This window comes from Mobula hypostoma, chromosome 3 (assembly GCF_963921235.1).
Source record: "Mobula hypostoma chromosome 3, sMobHyp1.1, whole genome shotgun sequence".
In the NCBI taxonomy this organism is placed as follows: domain Eukaryota; kingdom Metazoa; phylum Chordata; class Chondrichthyes; order Myliobatiformes; family Myliobatidae; genus Mobula; species Mobula hypostoma.
In genome coordinates, this window is record NC_086099.1 from 155,405,039 (window position 1) to 155,431,915 (window position 26,877).

General features: G+C 43.0%; 1 protein-coding gene across 6 annotated transcripts in view; it reads left to right on the forward strand.

Moving 5' to 3' along the window:
- vwc2 (von Willebrand factor C domain containing 2) overlaps window positions 1-5,571 on the forward strand; it is a 179,827-nt gene extending 174,256 nt beyond the window's left edge. For all 6 annotated transcript variants that reach the window (XM_063042340.1, XM_063042339.1, XM_063042341.1 and 3 more), the window contains exon 4: window positions 5,269-5,571. In XM_063042340.1, coding sequence (XP_062898410.1) covers window positions 5,269-5,420 — 152 coding nt within the window. In that variant the 3' untranslated portion in view covers window positions 5,421-5,571. The remainder of the gene's footprint in view (window positions 1-5,268) is intronic.
- Window positions 5,572-26,877: the final 21,306 nt, after the last annotated feature.

Below are 26,877 nucleotides of genomic sequence, written 5' to 3' on the forward strand. Positions count from 1 at the left end.
TGAGTTCCTCCAGAATTTTGTGTGTGTTGCATTTTCTACACACCAGCTGTGTCTCTCCAGTGACTTTGTTCACATTACAACAGATTCTACAATATTTCTTCTGCAGCTTTGTAATTTAGTGGAGGAATTACTGATCTTGGATCACATTAATAAATTACCTAGACTCATGAGAGGGAAAAGACCATTGGTGATCTTGAATATACATCAGGAAAGGTTGAGGACAATTGCTAATTTCTTTGTATATTTCAGAATCAGAAATAACACGACAAAGCACTTTTCTTTGAGTTGTTTCCCAGACTAACATATTTTGAACACAGTACTGATAGAAACACACATAGAAGAACTTCAAAATATATTGTTGTGACTATAAAAAACTGTTTCTATATGTGTTCTGAGGAACTAGTTGTGCTTCTAAGGTTTGTTTCATGTTATTTCTTATTTCCTCAATACAACATAGTGGTTCTTTATTTAAAGATTTTTGAGCAGTAAGATTTAGATTTTTTCATATTATTTATTACTTCACCATGCATATTTTCACAGTTTTCAAAGTTTCTAGAAGTGGTTTATTTCTATTTACAGTATTTAAAGAGGCAATCCTGCTTTCCTAGGTCCAAGCAGTTAATGAAAGTATTTCTAGATCGTTGATACTAACCCATCATGCTGGAGCCTGCCGCAAATTAGCATTGTATCAAACAGTGCTGGTTAATGCTGTTTTAATTTTCTACCTTAGCTTCTTTAAAACTAAATTATAAATGCTTACATTTTCATTGCCTTAAACAATTATACCATTTCCATAATCCTGCATTTGTATAACTTCTCATATGTACAAAAATATTTCAGTTAGCCTTTTTTATTGTGATTAAAATAGAACATTGAAAATTACGTTCACATCAAGAGAAACATAGAAACACAGAAAATAGGTGCAGGAGTAGGCCATTCGGCCCTTCGAGCCTGCACCGCCATTTATTATGATCATGGCTGATCATCCAACTCAGAACCCCGCCCCAGCCTTCTCTCCATACCCCCTGACCCCTGTAGCCACAAGGGCCATATCTAACTCCCTCTTAAACATAGCCAATGAACTGGCCTCAACAGTTTGCTGTGGCAGAGAATTCCACAGATTCACCACTCTCTGTGTGAAGAAGTTTTTCCTAATCTCGGTCCTAAAAGGCTTCCCCTCTATCCTCAAACTGTGACCCCTCGTTCTGGACTTCCCCAACATCGGGAACAATCTTCCTGCATCTAGCCTGTCCAATCCCTTTAGGATCTTATACGTTTCAATCAGATCCCCCCTCAATCTTCTAAATTCCAACGAGTACAAGCCCAGTTCATCCAGTCTTTCTTCATATGAAAGTCCTGCCATCCCAGGAATCAATCTGGTGAACCTTCTTTGTACTCCCTCTATGGCAAAGATGTCTTTCCTCAGATTAGGGGACCAAAACTGCACACAATACTCCAGGTGTGGTCTCACCAAGGCCTTGTACAACTGCAGTAGTACCTCCCTGCTCCTGTACTCGAATCCTCTCGCTATAAATGCCAGCATACCATTCGCCTTTTTCACCACCTGCTGTACCTGCATGCCCACTTTCAATGACCGGTGTATAATGACACCCAGGTTTCGTTGCACCTCCCCTTTTCCTAATCGGCCACCATTCAGATAATAATCTGTTTTCCTATTTTTGCCACCAAAGTGGATAACTTCACATTTATCCACATTAAATTGCATCTGCCATGAGTTTGCCTACTCACCCAACCTATCCAAGTCACCCTGCATCCTCTTAGCATCCTCCTCACTGCTAACACTGCCACCCAGCTTCGTGTCATCCGCAAACTTGGAGATGCTGCATTTAATTCCCTCATCCAAGTCATTAATATATATTGTAAACAACTGGGGTCCCAGCACTGAGCCTTGCGGTACCCCACTAGTCACCGCCTGCCATTCTGAAAAGGTCCCGTTTATTCCCACTCTTTGCTTCCTGTCTGCTAACCAGTTCTCCATCCACACCAATACCTTACCCCCAATACCGTGTGCTTTAAGTTTGCACACTAATCTCCTGTGTGGGACCTTGTCAAAAGCCTTTTGAAAATCCAAATATACCACATCCACTGGTTCTCCCCTATCCACTCTACTAGTTACATCCTCAAAAAATTCTATGAGATTCGTCAGACATGATTTTCCTTTCACAAATCCATGCTGACTTTGTCCGATCATTTCACCGCTTTCCAAATGTGCTGTTATCACATCTTTGATAACTGACTCCAGCAGTTTCCCCACCACCGACGTTAGGCTAACCGGTCTATAATTCCCCGGTTTCTCTCTCCCTCCTTTTTTAAAAAGTGGGGTTACATTAGCCACCCTCCAATCCTCAGGAACTAGTCCAGAATCTAACGAGTTTTGAAAAATTATCACTAATGCATCCACTATTTCTTGGGCTACTTCCTTAAGCACTCTAGGATGCAGACCATCTGGCCCTGGGGATTTATCTGCCTTCAATCCCTTCAATTTACCTAACACCACTTCCCTACTAACATGTATTTCGCTCAGTTCCTCCATCTCACTGGACCCTCTGTCCCTTACTATTTCTGGAAGATTATTTATGTCCTCCTTAGTGAAGACAGAACCAAAGTAATTATTCAATTGGTCTGCCATGTCCTTGCTCCCCATAATCAATTCACCTGTTTCTGTCTGCAGGGGACCTACATTTGTCTTTACCAGTCTTTTCCTTTTCACATATCTATAAAAGCTTTTACAGTCCATTTTTATGTTCCCCGCCAGTTTTCTCTCATAATCTTTTTTCCCCTTCCTAATTAAGCCCTTTGTCCTCCTCTGCTGAACTCTGAATTTCTCCCAGTCCTCAGGTGAGCCACTTTCTCTGGCTAATTTGTATGCTACTTCTTTGGAATTGATACTATCCCTAATTTCTCTTGTCAGCCACGGGTGCACTACCTTCCTTGATTTATTCTTTTGCCAAACTGGGATGAACAATTGTTGTAGTTCATCCATGCAACCTTTAAATGCTTGCCATTGCATATCCACCGTCAATCCTTTAAGTGTCATTTGCCAGTCTATCTTAGCTAATTCACGTCTCATACCTTCAAAGTTACCCCTCTTTAAGTTCAGAACCTTTGTTTCTGAATTAACTATGTCACTCTCCATATTAATGAAGAATTCCACCATATTATGGTCACTCTTACCCAAGGGGCCTCTCACGACAAGATCGCTAATTAACCCTTCCTCATTGCTCAAAACCCAGTCCAGAATAGCCTGTTCTCTAGTTGGTTCCTCGACATGTTGGTTCAAAAAACCATCCCGCATACATTCCAAGAAATCCTCTTCCTCAGCACCTTTACCAATTTGGTTCACCCAATCTACATGTAGATTGAAGTCACCCATTATAACTGCTGTTCCTTTATTGCACACATTTCTAATTTCCTGTTTAATACCATCTCCGACCTCACTACTACTGTTAGGTGGCCTGTACACAACTCCCACCAGCGTCTTCTGCCCCTTAGTGTTACGCAGCTCTACCCATATCGATTCCACATCTTCCCGGCTTATGTGCTTCCTTTCTATTGCGTTAATCTCTTCTTTAACCAGTAACGCCACCCCACCTCCCCTTCCTTCATGTCTATCCCTCCTGAATATTGAATATCCCTGAACGTTGAGCTCCCATCCCTGGTCACCCTGGAGCCATGTCTCTGTGATCCCAACTATATCATAATCATTAATAACAATCTGCACTTTCAATTCATCCACCTTATTACGAATGCTCCTTGCATTGACACATAAAGCCTTCAGGCGCTCTTTTACAACTCTCTTAGCCCTTGCACAATTATGTTGAAAAGTGGCCCTTTTTAATGCTTGCCCTGGACTTGTCGGCCTGCCACTTTTACTTTTCTCCTTTGTACTTTTTGCTTCTACGCTCACTTTACACCCCTCTGTCTCTCTGCACTGGTTCCCATCCCTCTGTTGTGAACTAACCTCCTCACGCCTAGCCTCTTTAATTTGATTCCCACCCCCCCAACCATTCTAGTTTAAAGTCACCTCAGTAGCCCCCGCTAATCTCCCTGCCAGGATATTGGTCCCCCTAGGATTCAAGTGTAACCCGTCCTTTTTGTACAGGTCACGCCTGCGCCAAAAGAGGTCCCAATGATCCAAAAACTTGAATCCCTGCCCCCTGCTCCAATCCCTCAGCCACACATTTATCCTCCACCTCATCGCATTCCTACTCTCACTGTCGCGTGGCACAGGCAGTAATCCCGAGATTACTACCTTTGCGGTCCTTTTTCTCAACTCCCTTCCTAGCTCCCTATATTCTCCTTTCAGGACCTCATCCCTTTTCCTACCTATGTCATTGGTACCTATATGTACCACGACCTCTGGCTCCTCACCCTCCCACTTCAGGATATCTTGGACACGATCAGAAATATCCCGGACCCTGGCACCAGGGAGGCAAACTACCATCCGGGTCTCTGGACTGCGTCCACAGAATCGCCTATCTGACCCCCTTACTATCGAGTCCCCTGTCACAACTGCCCTCCTCTTCCTTGCCCTACCCTTCTGAGCTACAGGGCCAGACTCTGTGCCGGAGGCACGGCCACTGTCGCTTCCCCTGGGTAAGCTGTCCCCCCCAACAGTACTCAAACAGGAGTACCTGTTGTTAAGGGGCACAGCCACCGGGGTACTCCCCATCACCTGACTTTTCCCCTTCCCCCTCCTAACCGTGACCCACTTGTCTTCCTCCCGTGGCCCCGGCGTGACCACCTGCCTTCCACTCCTCTCTATCACCTCCTTGCTCTCCCTGACCAGACGAAGGTCATCGAGCTGCAGCTCCAGTTCCGTAACGTGGTCCCTTAGGAGCTGCATCTCGATGCACTTAGCGCAGATGTAGACGTCCGGGAGGCTTGGAGACTCCAGGGCCTCCCACATCCGACACCGAGAACAGCAAACTGCCCTCACAGTCATAATGCCCCTCTCCTCAAATAGCAACATTATTATAATATTATAATAATTGAATTAGATGAATGCTTTTTATATACAGCTTCATGATCTTTACGTTAAATACACCATTTAAAAGAGGAAGGAATGGTGGACATATGTTGATTTATTTGAATTGTTGAGAACAAATAATTAACGTGGACAAATTAAATGGTTGATTATCAATTTGCACATTGCACAAGATTTTGCAAACATTTATTTGTGTCATAACTTGAGCATCTTGATATACACAGACAGGATGTAATGACAACAATTTAATTTTGTTTTAGGTCCCAACTGTTTTGCAGGAGTTTCCATTATCCCAGCCGGACGAGAGGTGAAGATTGATGAATGCACAACCTGCCACTGCTCCTATGAAGATGGCACCTGGACAGTTGGCCATCAAGCAACCTGTATCAAAAATGACTGTCAAGAAACTTAGACAAGAGATTGTACAGTAAAAGACAAAGAAGTCTGTTATAAAATGAAATTGAAGAATGCTGTTTTTGTATATATTGTATTGCATACCATACTTATATTTAATTAGTTACATTATTTGTACAAAATCCAAGCAATAAAAAGTGACTCGTATATTTCAAGCATCACAATTTGGCACTTTTAATTTTGAATAATGTGAGTTTAGAATACTCTGTCACTGTCTCATCAGCACTATAGTCCCTAGTATCCTCGCAGATGCTCTTCCACACGTAGCTTTGACAGGGAATAATAGCAAAGACTAAAGGGTGAGAAACATGCAAATAATGATATATGTTGTGCAACAGCTGTAAGTATTTTGCATTATAGTAAATAACAAGCAAACATAAAATGCAAACATTTGCATTTAGGGATATTACAGCTGCTTTGTAGGTTTAAAGGATAGAATGGTTTTGTGGTGGTTGGATACATCTGGAATCTAAATAGCTTTGCTTCTACTAAACCCACAGCAATTTTATGTGGTATTCACCATTTCTTTTTAACATTTTAAAAACACCATTTATCATATTTTTTCCACAGCTTTTACTGTTCCCGGCCAAGACTACCATGCCAGCATTGCTTTTCTACAGAAGTATCAACAACTTTTGAAGGCAGGACCAGTGCCCCAATATTCCCTTAGCTTCTTGAGATGGCATAGCATACAGCACTTTTTTTATGCCTTATGGACAAAACAGCACGAACTCACATCCTGCTCGTCTAAAATCTTCAGGCATGACTTTGTCACGACGTGAAGAGATAATGGAACTAAATAAATAATTTAAATTCAATGGATTCAGTCAGGGTGACCATTGATGGGTGACCACAGAGCAAATGTAAAAAAAAACCAGGCACTTTTGGGATGTGGGTTGCATGGGGTGGTCTGAGGAGATTCTCCAGAAACATTCAGCATAATAAGCCTGTAGGCAGGCTACTCACCCAGCCTCACTGAGACATACAGCAGAGTAGGTTCCTTGGAGTAACTGCTGTGGAGAAAGGCAGGGAACTGGATGCATTTGGGAGCCTTCAATATTTGGTTAATCTGTCTATCAGTTAAAAATAGGGATTGTTCTGCAAAGGGCTAAATATAATTCATTAATTAAAGTTATTTTATAACAGAGGTGAGAATTGTTCATTATTATAGCATCGTCATAACCAAACATAAACCCTTCCTCCTTGGGATTTGGTATTCAAAGTTAAGTATGCTGAAACCCACCTTCCCATTTCCATGAACATTGTGTCTGTACATTCTTAATCTACTGATCACTATTTCATTGAAACCTATCAAATATTGAAAGGCCCAGATAGAATGGACATAGGAGAGTCTAGAACCAGAGGGCATGGCCTCAGAATACAAGGACATCCCTTTTGAACTGAGATGAGGAGGAATTTCTTTAGCCAGAGGGTGGTGAATTGGTGGAATTCATTGCCACAGATTGTTGTGGAGGCCAAGTCATTGGGTATATCTAATGCGGCTGTTGATAATTTCTTAATAAGGGTGTCAAAGAGGAGACAGCACGAGAATGGGTTTGAGAGGGATAATGAATCAGGCGTGATGGAAGGGCAGAGCAGGTTCAATGGGCCGAATGTCCTAGTTCTACTTATATTTATTTCTTTAGAGATACAGCACAGGATAAGCCCTTCGGTCTTTCAAGCCACGCTGCACCAGATGTTATTGTCTGGCCTTCACTCCAGATGAGCTATCTGAGTACTGTCATTAAGAAGCTGAAATGCCAATACTGCATTCAATTTGCTCTGTTAATTGCCATTCCCTACACTATAGTCCCAGTGTGCAGGCAGATAACTATGGCAATTGCATTGATTTCCTGCAGTGTGCCAATATCCGATGGTTCTTATAAGCCATGAAATTTATGAGCCCTTAACTAGATCTATGCTCAAGAGTTGTTACTGAGGAAGTTGCAAAAGTGGTGGCATGAAGTGCTGGACAGCCAGGCGTTGCTTCTCTGCGCTGGTTTCCCTTAAACATGCCCTCTTCAGAACCTAACGTTCCCCTCTCCCTGCCTGGCAATTGCTTCTGAGAGCTCAGTGTTCGAGAGCATGACAAGAGCAGCAAAAGCCTGGGACCATCTATTACCATGTTTAGCAGAAGCAGAGGTGGCAGCCATTTTTGCAATGAATTGTGCATAACCAATCAGCTCTGCAAACTCCATCTGGCCTGTGCAGCGGTTGTGACCCAGGAATGGTGGCTTGGGTCATGTTGAAATGTAAATAAACATACACCCAATCACACACACCACGCTACACTGTTTATTATACACGATGTCTCATGAAGCACTGGCCATCCTCAGGGAATTGATCACAAATGTGAACCATGGGAACCAATGACATCCTCTCAATCCCAATATTATCCAGGTACCCGATCAATCTGATACATCGAGGTTTATGCTAAGCAGTGCTTCTTCTCTCCCAGCATTCGACGTTCTGGATAATGTCCTGGATTTTGCTGTAGGAATTATGTTAAGGCCACAAATGTCATAATATTAAGCTAGACAGTGATATCTCACATAAACAGAGTTGGAAAGGAGGCCAGGAAGCAGGTGCATAAATTACTGTTATCCTTTATGGGCTTCACATTATTGATTCCTCGCCGACACACTTGGCATTGAAATGAATAGAGAGTCATAAAATTTCAGAAGCTGCCCAATAATCATCCAGAATATTTCTAGCTCAGTGAGCTTGTAGGAAAGAATGACTTTCATTCGATATTTCTCTGAACCCTCCCAAAATGAGGAATAAATATTGGCAAGGGATGTTAACAATAAATTCACCCAAATGTATTGAAAATGTTGTGGGGTCTTTCAATTTCAGAGGGCAAGCAGAGATTCAGCAGTGATGTTAACATAGCACTTCCTCAAAACAGTACTGGAATATCAAACCAAAATTTGGCCCCCCAAGTCTACAAAAAACTTGAGCTAATGGCATTCTGAAAATGAACAATGATTTTAATTAATGCCAATAATCTGACATTTCTCTTACACATGAAGTCTCATTCCTTCAGATTTCATGAAGATATTTTGAAAAAAAAAACCATTATTATTTATTTTAAATTTTTCTTGATCTTTTTAAGCTCTCTAGTTATCTTCTTTTGCCACCTTATTTTGTTTTCTGGACAGGATTTTATATTGAATATGTTACCGCTTATGCTTCAAAGTTCAGGCTCTGCACTGCTGATTAATGGCCTTTCAGTCTAATTGGCTGAGGAGATATTTCACTTCTTGTACTGATCACACAGTTGCCAGAATCCAGGTTGGGTTCCTTCACTGCTTTGGATTTATAATCACAGCATGTAGCTGAGCAATAACTTCCTGCAAGTCTGATGACATTCTGTTATATTTTGTAACACCAAAACATATAACTAATAGACAGAAAAACACAAAAATCTGGGATGCGTGTGCTTAGTCTCTCTTTACTGGGTGCGCAGATATGAAGTGGTGGCGTGACGACGTATGCCATTCATGTACTTTTACATATAGCCCGTAAAAGCAAACAAAGAATGCTTAATAAAACAATATAAAACAACAGTATTACTCAAATATTATTGAAATATTAAATACACAACACTCTTCTTAGTTATAAACTCCAGCTTAATATAAAATGCATCTCAACTTATATACATATGTGTGCAAAAGTCTTAGGCAGCTTAGATTTTTTTAAGTTTCGGTATGGTCTGCATAGAGCCCTGATCTCAACATCATAGAGTCATAGAAAAATAAATCACAAAAACAGGCCTTTGGATCCATCTTGTTCATGCCAAACCATTTAAACTGCCTACTCCCACCATCATGCTCCTGGAACATAGCTTTCCATACCCTGACCATCAATGTACCTATCCAAACTTCTCTTAAATGTTGAAATCAAGCCCACATGCACCACTTGTGCCGACAGCTAATTCCACACTCTCACAACCCTCTCGGTGAAGAAGCTTCCCCTCATGTTACCCTTAAACTTTTCAGCTTTCACCTTAATCCATGACCTCTAATTGTAGTCCCAACCAATCTCGGTGGAAAAAGCCTGTTTGTATTTACCCTACCTATACCCCTATTAATTTTGTATACCTCTATCAAATCTCCTCTCAGTCTTCTACATTCCATGGAATAAAGTCCTAACCTATTCAATCTGTCTTTCTAACTCAGTCCTCCAGACCTAGCAACATGCTTCTAAATTTTCCCTGTGCTGCTTCAACATTATTTACATCTTTGCTGTAGGTAGATAACCAAAACTACACACAGTTTAAGAATTAGGGGTAGGCCATTTAGAATGGAGTTGAGGAAAAACTTTTTCACCCAGAGAGTGGTGGATATATGGAATGCTCTGCCCCAGAAGGCTGTGGAGGCCAAGTCTCTGGATGCTTTAAAAAAAAAAGATGGATAGAGCTCTTAAAGATAGCGGAATCAAAGGTTATGGGGATAAGGCAGGAACTGGATACTGATAGTGGATGATCAGCCATGATCACAGTGAATGGCGGTGCTGGCTCGAAGGGCTGAATGGCCTACTCCTGCACCTATTGTCTATTGTTTATAGGAGTTAACTCCGGGCCTGCAGGATGTGGTTCTGACAGCTCTGGACACCTTTCTTCTGGATGTGTTGGCATCCCAAATAGTGCTTAGTAGACTACTTGAGCTGCTGATCTATCCCAGGCCATCAGACAAGGCTTCAAGCCAATGCTTTCATTTCAACCACACGTAGATAAGACCATAAGATACAGGTGCAGAATTAGGCCATTGGGCCTATCGAGTCTGCTATGCTATTCTATCATGGCTAATCTACTTTTCCTCTCAGCCCTAATCTCCTCCCTTACCCCTGTAATCCTTCATGCCCTGACCAATCAAGAATCTATTAACCTCTGCCTTAAATATACACAAAGCCTTGGCCTCTACAACTGCCCGTGTCGATGAATTCCACAGATCCACCACTCTCTGGCTAAAGAAATTCCTCCTCATCACCGCTCTAAATGGACACCCTTCAATTTTGAGGCTGAGCCCTCTGGTCTTAGATTCTCCCACTATAGAAAACATCCTCTCCACATCTACTCTATCAAAGCCTTTCACCATTTGATAGGTTTCAATGAGGTCACCCTTCATTCTTCTGAATTCCAGTGAATACGGGCCCAGAGCCATCAAACACTCTTCATATGACAAGCTGAAATCATTTTCGTGAACCTCCTCTGAACCCTTTCCAGTTTCGGCACATCCTTTTGACAATAAAAGGCTCAAAACTTTTCACAATACTCCAAGTGAGGCCTCACCAATGCTTTATAAAGTCTCTACACTACAGCCTTACTTTTATACTCTAGTCCTTTTGAAATAAATGCTAACATTGTATTTGACTTCCTCACCAGAGACTCAACCTGTAAGGTAACCTTTAAAGAATCCAGAGGACTCCCAAATCCCTTTGCGCCTCAGATTTATGTGTTTTCTCTCCATATAGAAAACAGGTAACCCTTTCTTGTACCAAAGTGTATAACCATATACTTCCTGACACTGAATTCCATCTGCCACTACTTTGCCCATTCTCCTAATCTGTTTAAATCCTTCTCTAATCTCCCAATTTCCTCAAAACAACCCACCCTCCACCTATCTTCATACCATCTGCAAAGTTTGCAACAAAGCCATCAATACCATCATCCAAATCATTGACATATAATGTAAAGATAATCGGTTCCAACATAGACCTCTGAGGAATATCAGCAGCCAACAGAAGAGGTTCCCTTTATTCGCTCACTTTGCCTCCTGCCAGTCAGCCACTGTTTTATCAATGCTGAAATCTTTCCTGTACTACCATGGGCTGATAGCTTGTTAAGCGGCCTCATGTGTGGCACTATTTTACCCATGATATGATTGAGTTTCCCAGTACCATCTTTGAACACTGCTGTCCAGTACCTTTTTTTAACTTTCAGTTGACTCTATTACTAGGGATTTGGCATACAGGTAGTGGATGGGTCTCCAATACCATTGTAGTTGTCTCAGCCAATCAGTGCTCCACAATGAGGATCTCCCAGTGGCCACACATTTTAATTCCACATCCCATTCCCATTCCGATATGTCTATCCACGGCCTCCTCTACTGTAAAGATGAAGCCACACTCAAGTTGGAGGAACAACACCTTATATTCCATCTGGGTAGCCTCCAACCTGATGGCATGAACATGGACTTCTCAAACTTCTGCAAATGCCCCACCTCCCCCTCATACCCCATCCGTTATTTATTTATATACACATATTCTTCTTCTCTCTCTCCTTTTTCGTCCTCTGTCCCTCTCACCATACCCCTTGCCCATCCTCTGGGTTTCCCCCCCTCCCTGTTTTCTTTCTCCTTAAGCCTCCTGTCCCATGATCCTCTGATGTCCCTTTTGCCAATCAACTGTCCAGCTCTTAACTCCGTCCCTCCCTCTCTCGTCTTCTCCTATCATTTTGAATCTCCCGCTCCCCCTCCCACTTTCAAATCTCTTACTAGCTCTTCTTAAAGTTAGTCCTGACGAAGGGTCTCGGCCTGAAACGTCGACTGTACCTCTTCCTATAGATGCTGCCTGGCCTGCTGCGCTCACCAGCAACTTTGACGTGTATTGCTCCACAATGCTGGCCATCCTATTTTTAACTCATTCAAGTCAAATGTAGCTTATGGGTTGTTGTATTTCATGGTTACAAATATCATTCCCATGGGAATTATCTTTTCTCCAGTATAATTTCTTAGTTGGATATCCACAGGCTTCAGTTCAATATCTTTGAAATGCAGTTCAAACTCATTTTGTGGAATGACTGAAATGGCTGAGCTAGTGTCCAGTTCCATTTTGATTAATTGGCCATTTACTTCTGGTGTAAGCTATACTTCTATTAGTTTTCACATTGTAAATCTCAAGACTACCAAGTCCTGTGTCACTCTCATCATTATCAGATTTTTGATCAACAGCATGCAGATTAGTGTTCTTTTTGAAACTGCAACTAGACTTGTTAGCTTTTTCTCTTCCCTGTACAGTCCTTTTATTTTTGTCTTCCCAACATGCTCTTTGTATGTGTCCTGCTTTGTGGCATTTTCTGCAAGTTTCGCCTTTAAACCTGCATTGGTCTGGTGTATATGAGCCCCTGCCATAATGCTAACACAATTTGTTCAATATAGCAGCATTCGGTTTAGATGCTGCAATTTTGTTCATGCTCACTTATATTCCTGACAGCAACTCAATCGCATTTCTGGCTGTCTTTTCCATTCATACAGTGATTTCAACTGCTCTCTTAAATGTGAGTTGTGCTTCAGGTAGGAGCCAACCAAAATGATCACTCAGTGTATCATTAAGCCCATCACTGAATTGGCAATGCTCAGACAATTTCTTCAATTTAGCCACATGTGCTGAAATGGATTCCTCTTATGAAACCTAAAGCATTCTGCGATCAACTAAGGTTTTGGCTCTAAATGTTCCTGCATTACTTTCACGATATCAGCCATGCTCACTTCAGCTAGTTTGGTTGGAGCAGTCAAACTTCAATGCAAACTGTATGTATATCCACCTATTACATTTAGCAAAACTGGCACTCGCTTTTCATTGGTTATTTCCTTTGCTTCACAATACTGCTCCATTTGTTCAGCATACAATATCCAGTTATCTGTTGCGCAATCCAATGCATCCATCTCCAATTGCTGCTTTTTAAAAAACAATTTATCACCCGATACTCACTGTTTTATAGGCATCCGTTAGTCTTATGAAACCATGGATTTGCACTTTGGAAGGCTTCTAGGGCACAGGCCTGGGCAAGGTTGTATGGAAGACTGGCAGTTGTCCATGCTGCAAGTCTCCCCCCTCCACGCCACCGATGTTGTCCAAGGGAAGGGCACTAGGGCCAATACAGCTTGGCACTGGTGTCATCACAGACCAATGTGTGGTTAAGTGCCTTGCTCAAGGACGCAACACGCTGCCTCAGCTGAGGCTCAAACTAACGACCTTCAAGTCACTAGACCGACGCCTTAACCATTTGGCCACGCACCCATAAGTTTTGCTCCATTTTCTGCCTTTTTTTTAACTCAACCATCTCTCTCTCCTCCACTTCTGAAAAAAAGAAAATGTGCTGCACATTTTTTTTTAACTTGAATGTCTCAGTGCACTTCAACAGGTAGGCAGTTGACACTGATTCATTTTAAAACAACTTCATCATCACTGTTACGTTCTGCAACTCCAAAACAAAAAAAATTGAAAGTAAACATGAGAGTCCAGGATGTGTGTGCTTAATTTCTGTTTCAGTTTAGTAAAGCATGCACATGTGACTCAGTGGTGTGATGACCTATGCCATTCACATACTTTTACATATAATCTGTAAGGAATTATGTAAACAAACAAAGAATACTAAATCAAACAATATATTTACAACGTTACTCAAATATTCAGAATTATTAAATACAAAACACATTTGTCCTCTGGTCACCACATAATCTAGGCATTATGAAGAAAAGTTATCCCCTGTATCTTCATCAGAAGAGCTACAAATAAATGGTTCAGACAGTGGTTACCCCATTTTTCCTAATTCTTCTGTAAATGCTATGTCAAATATGGAGGAAAATCCCTGGGGAAATTCACTGCCTTTGCATGAGAACTTCCACTGGTGCTTCAGTGCCTGGACTCCATGAAAATCAACCGCTTACTTGCTAATGTTCCTTCAAATTGTATGTTCATACAAGCTCAGCAGTTACAGTATTGTACTTCGTGGTGGTACTGCAGTTCAGGACTTTAAAACATATCTTCCTTAAAGGAAGGCGTAGATAAAGGAAAGTTGAGCAATGTCGACTTTCAGAAGAAACATCACGTATCCAGACATATTAATGGATCTGAAGATTAACAGCTGAAAGGAAGTGGTTGCAGTATTGAGATGGAGTGTTGGTAGGGAGTGGCAAGTAGATAGTCAATGCTTTCCTGCTGCTTCTGGATCGTATGCTCGTGACAATGGAAGACTTCCTTTGGGTGTCATACTCTGCTGAATTAATCGATGGTTCGCTCATGCTGTCAGCGGATATACAGGCAGCTTGACCCAAACAGGGCAGCGAAGATGATTTAGCTGTAGGCAAAGACACAGAAAGCATTTGGACTGGACAGGGTACCTGGACACCTACTAAAGACCTGTGCTGACCAACTGGCTGGGGTGTTCAATGAGATCTTTAACCTACTGCTTTGGCAATCTGAGATACCCACCTGCTTCAAGTAGGCTTCAATTATACCAGTACCTAAGCAGAACATAGTAACCTGTCTCAATGACCATCCTCCAGTAGCACACTTGTCCACAGTGATTAAGTGATTTGAGAGGTCAGTAATGAAACATATCAACTTCTGCCTGAGAAGCGACTTGGTTCAACTCCAGCTTGTCTAACAGCACAACTGTTCCATAGCAGATACCATCTTATTGGCTCTTCGCTCAACCCTGGAACATCTGAATAGCAAATATGAATAGATCAAGATGCTCTTTATTGACTACAGCTCTGCTTTGAACATTATCATCTCCTCAAAACTAATCAATAAGTTTCAAGACCTTGGCCTCAATATCTCCTTTTGCAATTGGATCCTTAATTTCTTCACTTGCAAACCCCAGTCAGTTCAGATTGGCAACAAAATCTCTTCCACAATCTCCATCAGCACAGGTGCACCACAAGACTACGTGCTTAACCCCCACCCCCCTCCCGTTTTACACTTATGACTGTGCGGCTAAGCACAACTCCAAAGCCATATTTAAGTTTGCTGATGACACCACTGTTGTAGGCCGAATCAAAGGTGGTGATGGAGGAGAAGGGAGATTGAAAATCTGGCTGAGCGGTGTCACAACAACAACCTCTCACTCAATGTCAGCGAGACCAAGGAGCTGATTATTGACTTCAGGAGAAGGACACCAGAGGTCCATGAGCCAGTACTCATTGTGGGATCAGAGGGGAAAGGTTCGGCAACTTTGAATTCATCATTTCATAGAATATTGAACATTGGAAATCTACAGTACATTACAGGCCCTTTGGCCCCCAGTGTTGTGCCGACTATGTAACCTAGAATTTCCCTAGTGCATAGCCCTCTATTTTTCTAAGCTCCATGTACCTATCCAAGAAGCTCTTAAAAGACCCTATTCCACCACCACTGCCAGCAATGCATTCCACACATCCACCATTCTTTGTGTGAAAATTTCAGAAGACCTATTCTGAGCCCAGCAAGTAAATGCAACTACAAAAGAAGAACTACAGTGTTTGTAGAGTTTGTGGCACATTTGTGTGACATCTAAAACTCTGCAAAACTTCTATAGGTATGCAGTGGAGAGTATATTGACTGGCTGCATCATAGCCTGGTATGGAAACACCAATGCCCTTGAATGGAAAATCCTGCAAAATGTAATGAATATAGGCCAATCAATCATGAGTAAGGTCCTCCCCACCATTGAGCATGTCTACACAGAGTGCTGTTGCAGGAAAGCAGCATCCATCATCAGGGTCCCCACCACTGAGGACCTGCTCTCTTCTCACCGCTGCTATCAGGAAGATGGCACAGGAGGCTCAGGATTCACACCACCAGGTCCTGGAACACTCTCTCATGGTCCAGTCCATGAAGTCTGCATTCTGTTTCACGGTCCGGTCCGTGGACTCAGGACTCCGGGTCTTCCAGCTGTCCCTTGTTTCAGTTGGGTTAATCATAGGCACCTGATTCCCATCTTGAGGCTGGGAATATAAGTCGCCTTGGGGTTGAATATGGGGGCTGGTTGGTTTGTCATGATTCCCTAGAAGAAATCTGCTGGTGGAAGGCTAGAGCGGCCACGTGACACCTTTAGGCTGCGTTGGAGAACCATTGCTTCATGGAGCCTTGCTGACGGTAGTTGGAGCTGTCTTTGTGGTATAGATTCGGCCATTTCCCGGGCCAGCTGAGCGGCCGTCAACCACTCTGAGCTAGGTGGGGATCTGGCTGTTTCTGTAGCCAGATGAGGTTGCTGGCCATAACTGCAACTCGGAACAACCCCGATGCAGGGATGGAACTGTCTGTTGTTCTTCAGTGTTTGTCTCTTCTTGTCCTCGCCTCCGTGGGGTAAGTCAGGCCGTTCTGCCATTGCCCTGCGGGGGGATCTGTCTTGTCTTGTCCTCGCCTCTGTGGGATAAGTCAGGTCGTTCTGCTGTTGACCTGCGGGGGTACCTGTCTTGTCTTTGCCTCTGTTGGGTAAGTCCGACCGTTCTGCCGTTACCCGACAGATGGACCTGTCCCACCCTAGTGTGGAGATAACGATGAGTCCCGGCTCTATGTTGATGTTCAGTTCCCAGTCTGTCCCTGAGCTCCAGCCTCTGCATTTCAAGACCGCAGCCCGCAGCCTCAAGCCTCAAGCCCCCCAGCCACATCCTGTCCTTGCCTGGTTCTGGGGTCCGAGCCAGAGGCAAGACCCAGGTTCAGGGTCCTTGTCCAGTCTCTGGCTCGGACTCCAAACAAGGCTCCTAATTCATGGTTCCTAGTCCTGGTCCCGCTTTCCCAAGCCCAGGCTCCTAGTTCATAGTTCCTTGTCCGGGTTCCCTGTCTAGTCCATGTGCTAGCCCAAGTCTGCGTTCCTGTCCCTGCTCCTTGTCTGCATCCTGTCACGTCCCTAATCTAGTCAAGTCCTGTTCCTAGTACTTCAGTGTCTGTGTCTTGCATTTGGGTCCGTTCCCAATGCCCCCCACTGTGACACACTCATCATCCCTCAACCATCAGGCTCTTAAACCAGAAGGGATAACTTCACTTGTCCCATCGCTGAAATGTTCCCACAGCCAATGGCCTCACTTTTAAGGTCTCTTCATCTCATGTTCTTGATATTTATTGCTTATTTATTTATTATTATTATTTTTCTTTGGCCAAGTTGGTAAAACCTGAGGTATGGGCATAGCCAAGCACACTCATTTCTCAATTGCGAAGAACTATCAGACTACTTTAGTGGTGTTCAGTATTGTGGCTTTCTGGAGATTTACATGAATATTGCTGTGTAGGCATAATTGTTTAATGCTATTGCCTAGTGACTTTTGGGATAATACCAGTTGTAGATAACACTATTGGGAAAATGGATACTCTGTTCATGTTCCATAGTCTTCCAATGTCAGCATATTTCTGGTGTTTTTCACTTTTTGATTTCTGTATGCTAGGTATTTGGAATGGTTATATCTATTAAGTGAGTTGCTCTTACTTGCTTATCCTGTAATTTTATAACTGGACAGTTGTGATGGATTGTCCTATCTGTAATAATGGATCAGGGAAATTGAATGTTTTGTTACTTATACAGTTTTATGTTACATTAATCTAAAAGGGGAGGAAGTGTAATGTACGGATCCATTTCTTTTAGCACAATGTCTCCCCTAGCACTACTTATTGACTGATAACTTACCCACACACATTCATTCGCTTTCTCTCTGCACAGTGAACAAACCAAGTAACCTCACCTTGTGTGCGAGCTTTTATTTTAATTAATATGTAGTTGTAAAAGCACAACAGTTGTAATATAATTTGTAGAACTCTGACTCTAAAACTTGATTAGGCTTATATTTAGAGTAATGTATGGTTGCATTAGCTTGCCTATAATTACTGATGACACCCAAAACCTGACAATAGAACCAACTGGATTTCAATATAATCCTCTATTCTGTAAAACTGCCCTGGTTTCAAAACTCAACTCAAGCTCCCATTCCTCAGTATGACTATTTAAGTGGATTACCCCAGAACAATTGAGTCCTTGATTATGACAATGACCAAACAGTGACAGTCAGCCTGGGATTGGTTTCCGCTGGCCACTGAGTGCTGATTGTTTTGACTGTCTGTTGTTCCTGGTGGAGGATCCAATGGCAGAAGTCCCATCTGCCAGGACCCTGGTTCACTGATGCCAGATTGCTTAGAAGAGGGCACAGAAATGCCCTTCTAGATGCTAACTTCATCTGCTGCCATCAGGCCAACTGTCATTAGCGCCCAACAAGACTATATCTGCCTGTCCAACTAAGATGTGCCTTGGCACATCGACTCCGACAAACTCTCACCCTGGTTCATTGGTCCCTTTGAGATTACACCTTGCTTCAATCCAGTCACTTACCATCTCCAGCTGCCACTGTCTCTCAGGATCACATCTACCTTTCACGAGCCCTGCCTCAAGGCTGTTGTCCATCAACCATTCAACCCACCTGAGTGTGCACCTCTGGAGCCAAGGATGGTGGAAGGTGGTCCAATATACTGACATACCATTTGATGGATTTACATCATTGTGGATGGGATGTGAAGTATCTGCTCAACTAGGAGAGGTGCAGCTGGATGGAGAGATATTGGATGCCATTCAGTTACATCTTGGATCCATCACTCATCGAGGAATTCCTCTGGACCCACCTGGGGCTGGCTGTAAGGAGTGGGTTCTGTCAGGTCTACACATGTAGGCTCCTCCCAGTCTCCACCCAGCTAACAGGATTCACCGGCCACTCATTTATAACTCAGCACCTGCAGCCTATTTAAACCCAGCTCTCATTCACAATCTTTGTTCAGTCAATGAACCAGCCAGGATCAACCAGTTGAGCCCAGCCTTCAGTTACCTTGTCTTGTTAAGTACCTGCTCTTGCTTGTTTTTTGTCCAGGGTTCACCAGAGTTCACCTAGCCAAGTAATGGGTAGTGGTAAGATGGCTTTAAGCAGCAGCTGGAATGGCATCCATTTTGATTTATGGATGAAGATTACACTCCAAGCAATAACCTTCTTACTCAGTTCCTTGCAGGAACTCTGTAGCTTGTGGCATAATATCTGACGGGCAATTCATCATGATTTGTTGCCTTACTTCTAGGGAATGCACATTAAGGATACAGGTAACTACAAAGGAGGAATGTTTTAGAAGCTTCATATTCTCAAGGACAGAAGCAAGCTCAGGTCCATGAAGAAAAATAAGTTCACGCTGAAGGATAAGCTCCGTGGAATCAAGAAAAACTTTTAAAAAAGCTAGAAAATAAGATCCAAAAACATTTGTTGTAGAGAAAGTATCAACACTCCTTAGACTGGCAAGAGTAACCAATGGCAGTTGGTACCATCAACAGAAATATCTTTAAAACATGGTTTACATTATCTTTTATTATGGTAGCTACTGAAGGTTTGGTATAAAAATGGAAAGGAAATTCAATCAAATAACAGAGGTAAAACATAATTATGTTGATTTTGTTTTGGAGAAATGGTAAAAAAAGGATCGTGTAACAAGATGGTATGAATGGCTGTGAACCCAATTGCAGAGAAGGTCTTAGTATACACCCAGATAGACTCAAAGTAAATAAGATGACACAAACAAAATCCAAGGGCAAAATTACAAACAGCAGTACTAGAAATGGAACTCCTATGATCAAGCACTGAGTGCTCCGCACAAGTTCAGATTTTCCATGAAGGAATGTGGCAGGTAATAATTGGCTGTCTGAGCCTTAAAGGGACAGGGCAGCTAACCATACTCAGGGGGATGAGAATGCTGAAACTAGGATGTCTGCCCATGTTCAGTCTGGAGCATAACAGAACTATCCCACCACCCCCAATTACACGAGGAAACCTGCAGATGCTGGAATTTCAAGCAACACACAAAAGTTGCTGGTGAACGCAGCAGGCCAGGCAGCATCTATAGGAAGAGGTACAGTTGACGTTTTGGGCTGAGACCCTTCGTCAGGACTAACTGAAAGAGGAGCTAGCAAGAGATTTGAGAGGGGGAGGGGGAGATCCAAAATGATAGGAGAAGACAGGAGGGGGAGGGATAGAGCCAAGAGCTGGACAGTGGATTGGCAAAAGAGATATGACAGGATCATGGGACGGGAGGTCTAGGGAGAAAGAAAGGGGGAGGGGGGAAGCCCAGAAGATGGGCAAGGAGTATAGTGAGAGGGACAGAGGGAGAAAAAGGAGAAAGAGAAAAAGAATATATATATAATAAATAATGGATGGGGTATGAGGGGGAGGTGGGGCATTAATGGTACAAGGGGGTGGTGGGCACCCCCAGCTATAAGCCTACTATAAGCTATGTCTACTATAAGCCTACGGACTCTCACAGATATCTAGACTATTCCTCTTCTCACCTTGTCTCTTGCAAAAATTCCATTCCCTTCTCGCATTTCCACCATCTCTGCTGCATCTGCTCTCAGGATGTCATTCCAGGACAAAGGAGATGTCCTTTTTTAAAGAAAGGGGCTTCCCTTCCTCCACCATCAACTCTGCTCTCAAACACATCTCTCCCATTTCACACACATCCGCTCTCATCCCATCCTCCCGCCACCCCACTAGGAATAGGGTTCCCCTTGTCCTCACCTACCACCCCAACATATAATTTTCCGTAACTTCCGCTACCTCCAACAGGATCCTACCACTAAGTACATCTTTCCCATCTCCCCCTCTGCTTTCCGCAGGGATCGCTCCCTATACGACTCCCATGTCCATTCAACCCCCCGTCTCTCCCCACCGATCTCCCTCCTTTTTCTCCCTCTGTCCCTCTGACTATACTCCTAGCGCATCCTCTGGGCTTCCCCCTTTCTTTCTGCCTAGGCCTCCCATCCCATGATCCTCTCATATCCCTTTTGCCAATCAACTGTCCAGCTCTTGGCTCCATCCCTCCCCCTCCTGTCTTTTCCTATCATTTTGGATTTCCCCCTCCCACTTTCAAATCTCTTGCTAGCTCCTCTTTCAGTTAGTCCTGACGAAGGGTCTCGGCCCGAAACGTCGACTATACCTCTTCCTATAGATGCTGCCTGGTCTGCTGTGTTCACCAGCAACTTATGTGTGTTACCCCCACTTACAGCCAGATCCTGACAACCCAGGGTGATCAGAATGGTACCTCTATCAAGGTAGGGCCCAAGATGTCCCTTGAAGAAATGCAGCTTCTTTTTTCCGGGCCATATTCCTCCCAAACCACGAGGTAATCCCTTTTACCTCAAACAATGCAGGTGTCCAAAAGTCATCAGACTGGTAGGCAGGTTGTCCCTCAACAATTCTAGAGTTTGGGAACTCTAAGGGGCTGCCACTCAAGGACTTGAGGCGGAATACATGGAATGTGGAGTGAATCCGCATGGTGCTCGCGAGTTGGAGAGAATAGGTAGCTGGTTGACACGTTGCAGGATTTTGAATGGGCTGTTGTAACGAGGGGCCAATTTTTTGGATTCAACCTGCAATAGAAGATCTTTAGTTAAGAGCTAGACCCACTGACCATGAAGAATTGTTGGTCGCTGTCTTCTCTGGTAGTTGGCCTGGCCTTGCTGTTGGCCAACAATGTCTCTCTCACCTTAAAACTTCTCTGGTCCACTGATAAAATCACCTCTGCTTCCTGATCCAGGAACAGTGGAGAATGGTACCCAAATTGGCATTTGCAAGGGGTCATCCCAATAAATGAATGCTAAAGTGTGTTGTGCACAAGCTCCACCCAGATCAGGTTGTCACTGTAGGTGGTAGGGTTCCCCAAGTCTAGACATTTGAGTGTTCTCTCTAGATCTTGGTTGACCCTTTCCATTTGCCCATAGGTTTGTGGATGAGACACAGAGTGTCAGAGGCCCCAGTGAGCTCACATAAAGACTTCCAAAACCTCGAGGCAAACCGTGGCCAGGATTGAAGAGGATGTCCTGGGGAAAACAGTGAATTCTGAAGATGTGTTGTAACATGAGTTTGATGGTCTCTGAAGCTGATGGTAGTTTGGGAAGGGGTGCGAAGCAGCAGGACTTAGAGAACTGGTCTACAAACACCGTGATTACTGTATTACTGGAGATGCTGGAAAACCAGTGACAAAGTCCATAGAGATGTGGGACCAAAGGTAAGTAGGAATATGAAGACGCTGAGGCAGACCATAATGCGGTGCTCAGGGTTCTTTATTTTGTGTGCAGACATCACACTCTAAGACATTCCCAGCCATCTTTAGTTATGCCTAACCACTAGTAACATCTCTTGACAAACTCTAGTGTGTGAGCCACCCCTGGATGCCCAACCAGATTCAAAGCAAGTCCCCACTTGAGCTCCTCTGAACAAATAGGTTTGGAAACAAAGATACATCCAGGACAGCCATTACCTGGGTCTGCCCCATTTTGCTCTTGAAGTCTATGTTCCAGCCGATGGGTGCCACCAATCTGGAGCTGCAAATTACAGCTGAAGGGTTCTTTTGCCTATTAGGAGCTTCTAATTGTTGAGAGGGGGCATCTATCTGGTTTTTGAGCTTTTGTTCCTGGGTGTTAAATAATGAGGAGGATGAACCTATTTAAGATGCCTGCCTGGAATTCAGCCTCTTTGCATCCTGGATATAAGGTAGGTTTTTTTGGTTGGTTCATACCACAAATGGATGTTTGGACCCCTCCAAACAGTTGCTCCACTCCTCCAGTGCCAGGTTAATGACCAACAGATCCTGATTCCTGGTGTCATAGTTTGCCTCAGTGGGAGAAAGATGTCTTTGGGTAGAGGCAGGTCATTGGGACAAGATGGCCCTTACTCCCATGTCCGAAGAGTTGACCTCCACCACAAAAAGGTAAGTGTGCATCTGGTAGAACTAGAGTAGGTGCAGACATGTACTTCTGTTTTAACTCTGCAAAAGCCGCCTCAGTCTGAAGGGTCCAACAGAAGGATCCGGTAGATTTCTTGGTGAGGTTGCTGAATGGCACCTCCGCTGAACTGAAATTGCAGATGAACCACCTGTAAAAGTTTGCAAAACGGAGAAAGTGCTGGAGTTGTTTCACAAAGTTGTGGCCAATTCAGTCTTATTGGTGTCCATTTTTAGATTGCTATTAGATATAACAAACCCAAGAAAGGTGACTGTGGATACATGGAGTTTGCTCTTCGAGCTTGATGAATAGTTGATTCTCGAGAAGAAGCTGTAGAACCTGCCGGACGTGCTGGAGGTGCAACGAGACCTGGGTGTCATTATACACCAGTCATTGAAAGTGGGCATGCAGGTACAGCAGGCGGTGAAAAAGGCGAACGGTATGCTGGCATTTATAGCGAGAGGATTCGAGTACAGGAGCAGGGAGGTACTACTGCAGACAGTTTGAGGATAGAGGGGAAGCCTTTTAGGACCGAGGTTAGGAAAAACTTCTTCACACAGAGAGTGGTGAATCTGTGGAATTCTCTGCCACAGCAAACTGTTGAGGCCAGTTCATTAGCTATGTTTAAAAGGAAGTTAGATATGGCCCTTGTGGCTACAGGGGTCAGGGGGTATGGAGGGAAGGCTGGGTTCTGAGTTGGATGATCAGCCATGATCATAATAAATGGCGGTGCAGGCTCGAAGGGCCGAATGGCCTACTCCTGCACCTATTTTCTATGTTTCTATGTTTCTATGAAATGTTCTTGAGTGGACCAGGAGAAAGTGAGTAACTAAATCTAGGTAACCAAAGACAAAGTGGTGTAGCATTTCCCAGAGCACGTCATTGATAAAGGCTTGAAATACCACTTGAGTATAGTGGCAGCTAACCATATTCTGGGGAATAGGAGTGCCGAAACTTGGATGCCTGCCGCTGTTCTGCCAGCACCATGACAGATCGCCATCTAGCTGGCAAATCAGTATATTGACTAGCTCTGATATTGCGCCTTAGAAATACCAGTTACAGGGAGGAATATTGGACTCTTTGGAAAAAGTGCAAACTTCAAATAAGGTCTGCAATCAGCGTTTGGAGTGCTCAAGTTCCTTCCACTTTGTCCCTCCCCACTTGAGCTGTGGGTGCTGGCTATTGATTTTCCAAACTCAACAAATACTTCTCTCAGTAGGTGCATATAGTTTACAGATGCTATCATCTTAATCCATACACAGCATCACACCTGCTGAATATTTCCTAATTACAATACTACATTATACAATTTTTGGGAATATCTGACAGACTTCCAGAGAAATTGCTAACACGGGGAATGATTTGCATATTCATCAGTAATTGGTGCTTAACAAGTCAAGAAAAGGAGTACTGCTTAGTCCACGCATTGCTGTGCATTAATTCAGCTTGATCCCCAGAGGAATTTTGGGAGCATGGATAAAAAAGCATTAATAATAGGCTAATGTTAAATTGCCAAATGACTACACATTAACACATACTTGCCATGTGTGCTAACTCTCAGGTCAAGTAATTTTATTCCCTGTAGGAGCTCCAAACCAAGCTTTATTTGAACATGTTTTCCCTGCAAAATACAGGAATCCCTGCTGGGATGCAGTGTCCATATTAATGTATTAACTTTACAACAGTTGTGAAGTCACCTATTTTAAAAATGTACAAGGATATTTCTTTTTAAAGTGTTCTGTGTCCTAGATATGGTTGCGAAGGCAATTTCTGTGGACTTTCAACCATGAAATGTTCATATTGAAATAGTCACATTCCGAATTACCTGAAAAGATTGTTCCATCTGCTCCTTTCTGGATGAATTGTGGACCTATTAAAACTAACTTTTAGTTGCCTTTCAGCTATGCATTTGCACATACAAATTTACAGATGCTATCATCTTAATCCATACACAGCATCACACCTGCTGAATATTTCCTAATTACAATACTACATTATACAATTTTTGGGAATATCTGACAGACTTCCAGAGAAATTGCTAACACGGGGAATGATGTGATATAAGCAGTTATCAGACCTGTAACGAAGTAATACAGAAACTAGAGTATTTCCATGACAGCTGTGGAATTTAGATTCAGCAATTAAAATAATGGAAACAAAACTAAGCAAAAAATAATCAGTCACAATAATAGTTACAAAACTACCTGATTGTTATAAAATCCATCTTGCTCCTTTCAGGTAAGTAAATCTGACTCAAAGGCCACCATTGCGATTGATTCTTAAATGGCCAGTCAACCTATTCAATCTAAGGGCAACTTGAGCCTGGACAATAAATGCTAACATGGCTAGAGATGGTCAAATCCTAAAATATGAATTAAAATTATAATTGTGGCTAATATAATATTCATTTTGGAATGTTACAGGGAGCTTCTAATTTTATGAATTTTAAAATAGTTGTAAATGTTTTAGGAACAGCTTCTTCCATTCTGCCATCAGATTTCTGAATGGTCCATGATCTCATGAACATTACCTTGGTAGTCCTCCTTTGCATTATTTATTTACTTTTAATTGCAATTTAGAGTAGATTTTTTAATGTCTTGAATTGTACCACGACCACAAGGTAACAAATTTCATGACATAAGTCAGTGATAATAAATCATATTTCTTTTCTTCCTTTTCAAGGTCTTTGGGTTTCTGTTGGAGTCCATGATCTACAGTTTAAATTCTGGTTTGTTGCAAATCATGGGTTTTGGACAAGCTTTGTGGCCTGGCACTTCACCGTTTCCAGGAAAGTCCTAGAAGACATATGCCTTCAGGGAGCAGTCCCATAGATGACCCGGTTCCTTGCCTATTTTGCTGACTAAAGCATCATGGGAGACAAAGGACAGGACAGCAGGCAGTGTGTGTTGCTGTCGGAAGAAGGTCCTTGTACTCAAGCAATCCCTTGCTCTCTCTCTCGATGGTAAATCAGAGCCTGTCGGTACTCGAGTCGGGGGGGGGGTGGAGCTTGAATAAGCGACATGGAAGATCGTAACATCGGAACAGTAAGTTCCACTCTCATTACTGCAGGATCGATCTCTTGGTCTCTCCCTCGATGGGTTGGTGCAGGTGGGGAGGACTGATACTTCTGCTGCTACTTGTATGATAGGAGGGGGAGGGAAGCTTCAGAGATCTGATACTTCTATCATTAATTCTGTGGAGTTTCTTGTTTGACGGATGTCTGTGAAGAGTGAGAATTTCAGTTTGTATACACTCAGACCCCGCTTAGCGCTACCCCACATAGCGCTGATTCATTACAATGTGGTTATTCAATTCTTTGTTGAAATTTTGAAAAATGACAAAATTTCATTCAAAACAACACTTAAAACTTCTCAAGAGCAGCCACCATTACAGTAAACATTCAATCAGCTAAAGAGTGCAATTTACATAAGCTTTGAGCCACTCACAGCCAATCATGTATTAGTTCACCCTCCACCTCCCCTGCGTGTGTAAACATTCTTGCTCCCTCCCCAATTTATTCCATTTTTTCCACCCATAATGTATGGTAAACAGCCTGCAACTTCCAGTGAGGGTGGTACATCTAAGAGAGCTAGGAAAAACGTTAGCATGGATGGAGCCTCTTTGAAATTTGCAATGTTTGTCAGTAATGGCCATGACTGGGAATGAAACAATAAGGCAAAGAGAAGTGTTCTTGACATGATTTCTTGCTACAAAGAATTGCTTCTTGAGAGGAAACTTAAGAAAAGGCCGTCAAATCTTGACGCCGACATGAAGAAGCCAAAGTTAGAGGAGGTCCTACAGCCTGGTCCCTTCTCTAAGGCACAGCCACCACCTGCTCCCTCCGCCACTGCTTTTGTGTGTGGCTGCTCCACTGATGTACAGGATAGGCCTATCTGCGCGATGGTTCCTCCACAAATTACTGTGTATACAGAAAATAATATCATACATCTCA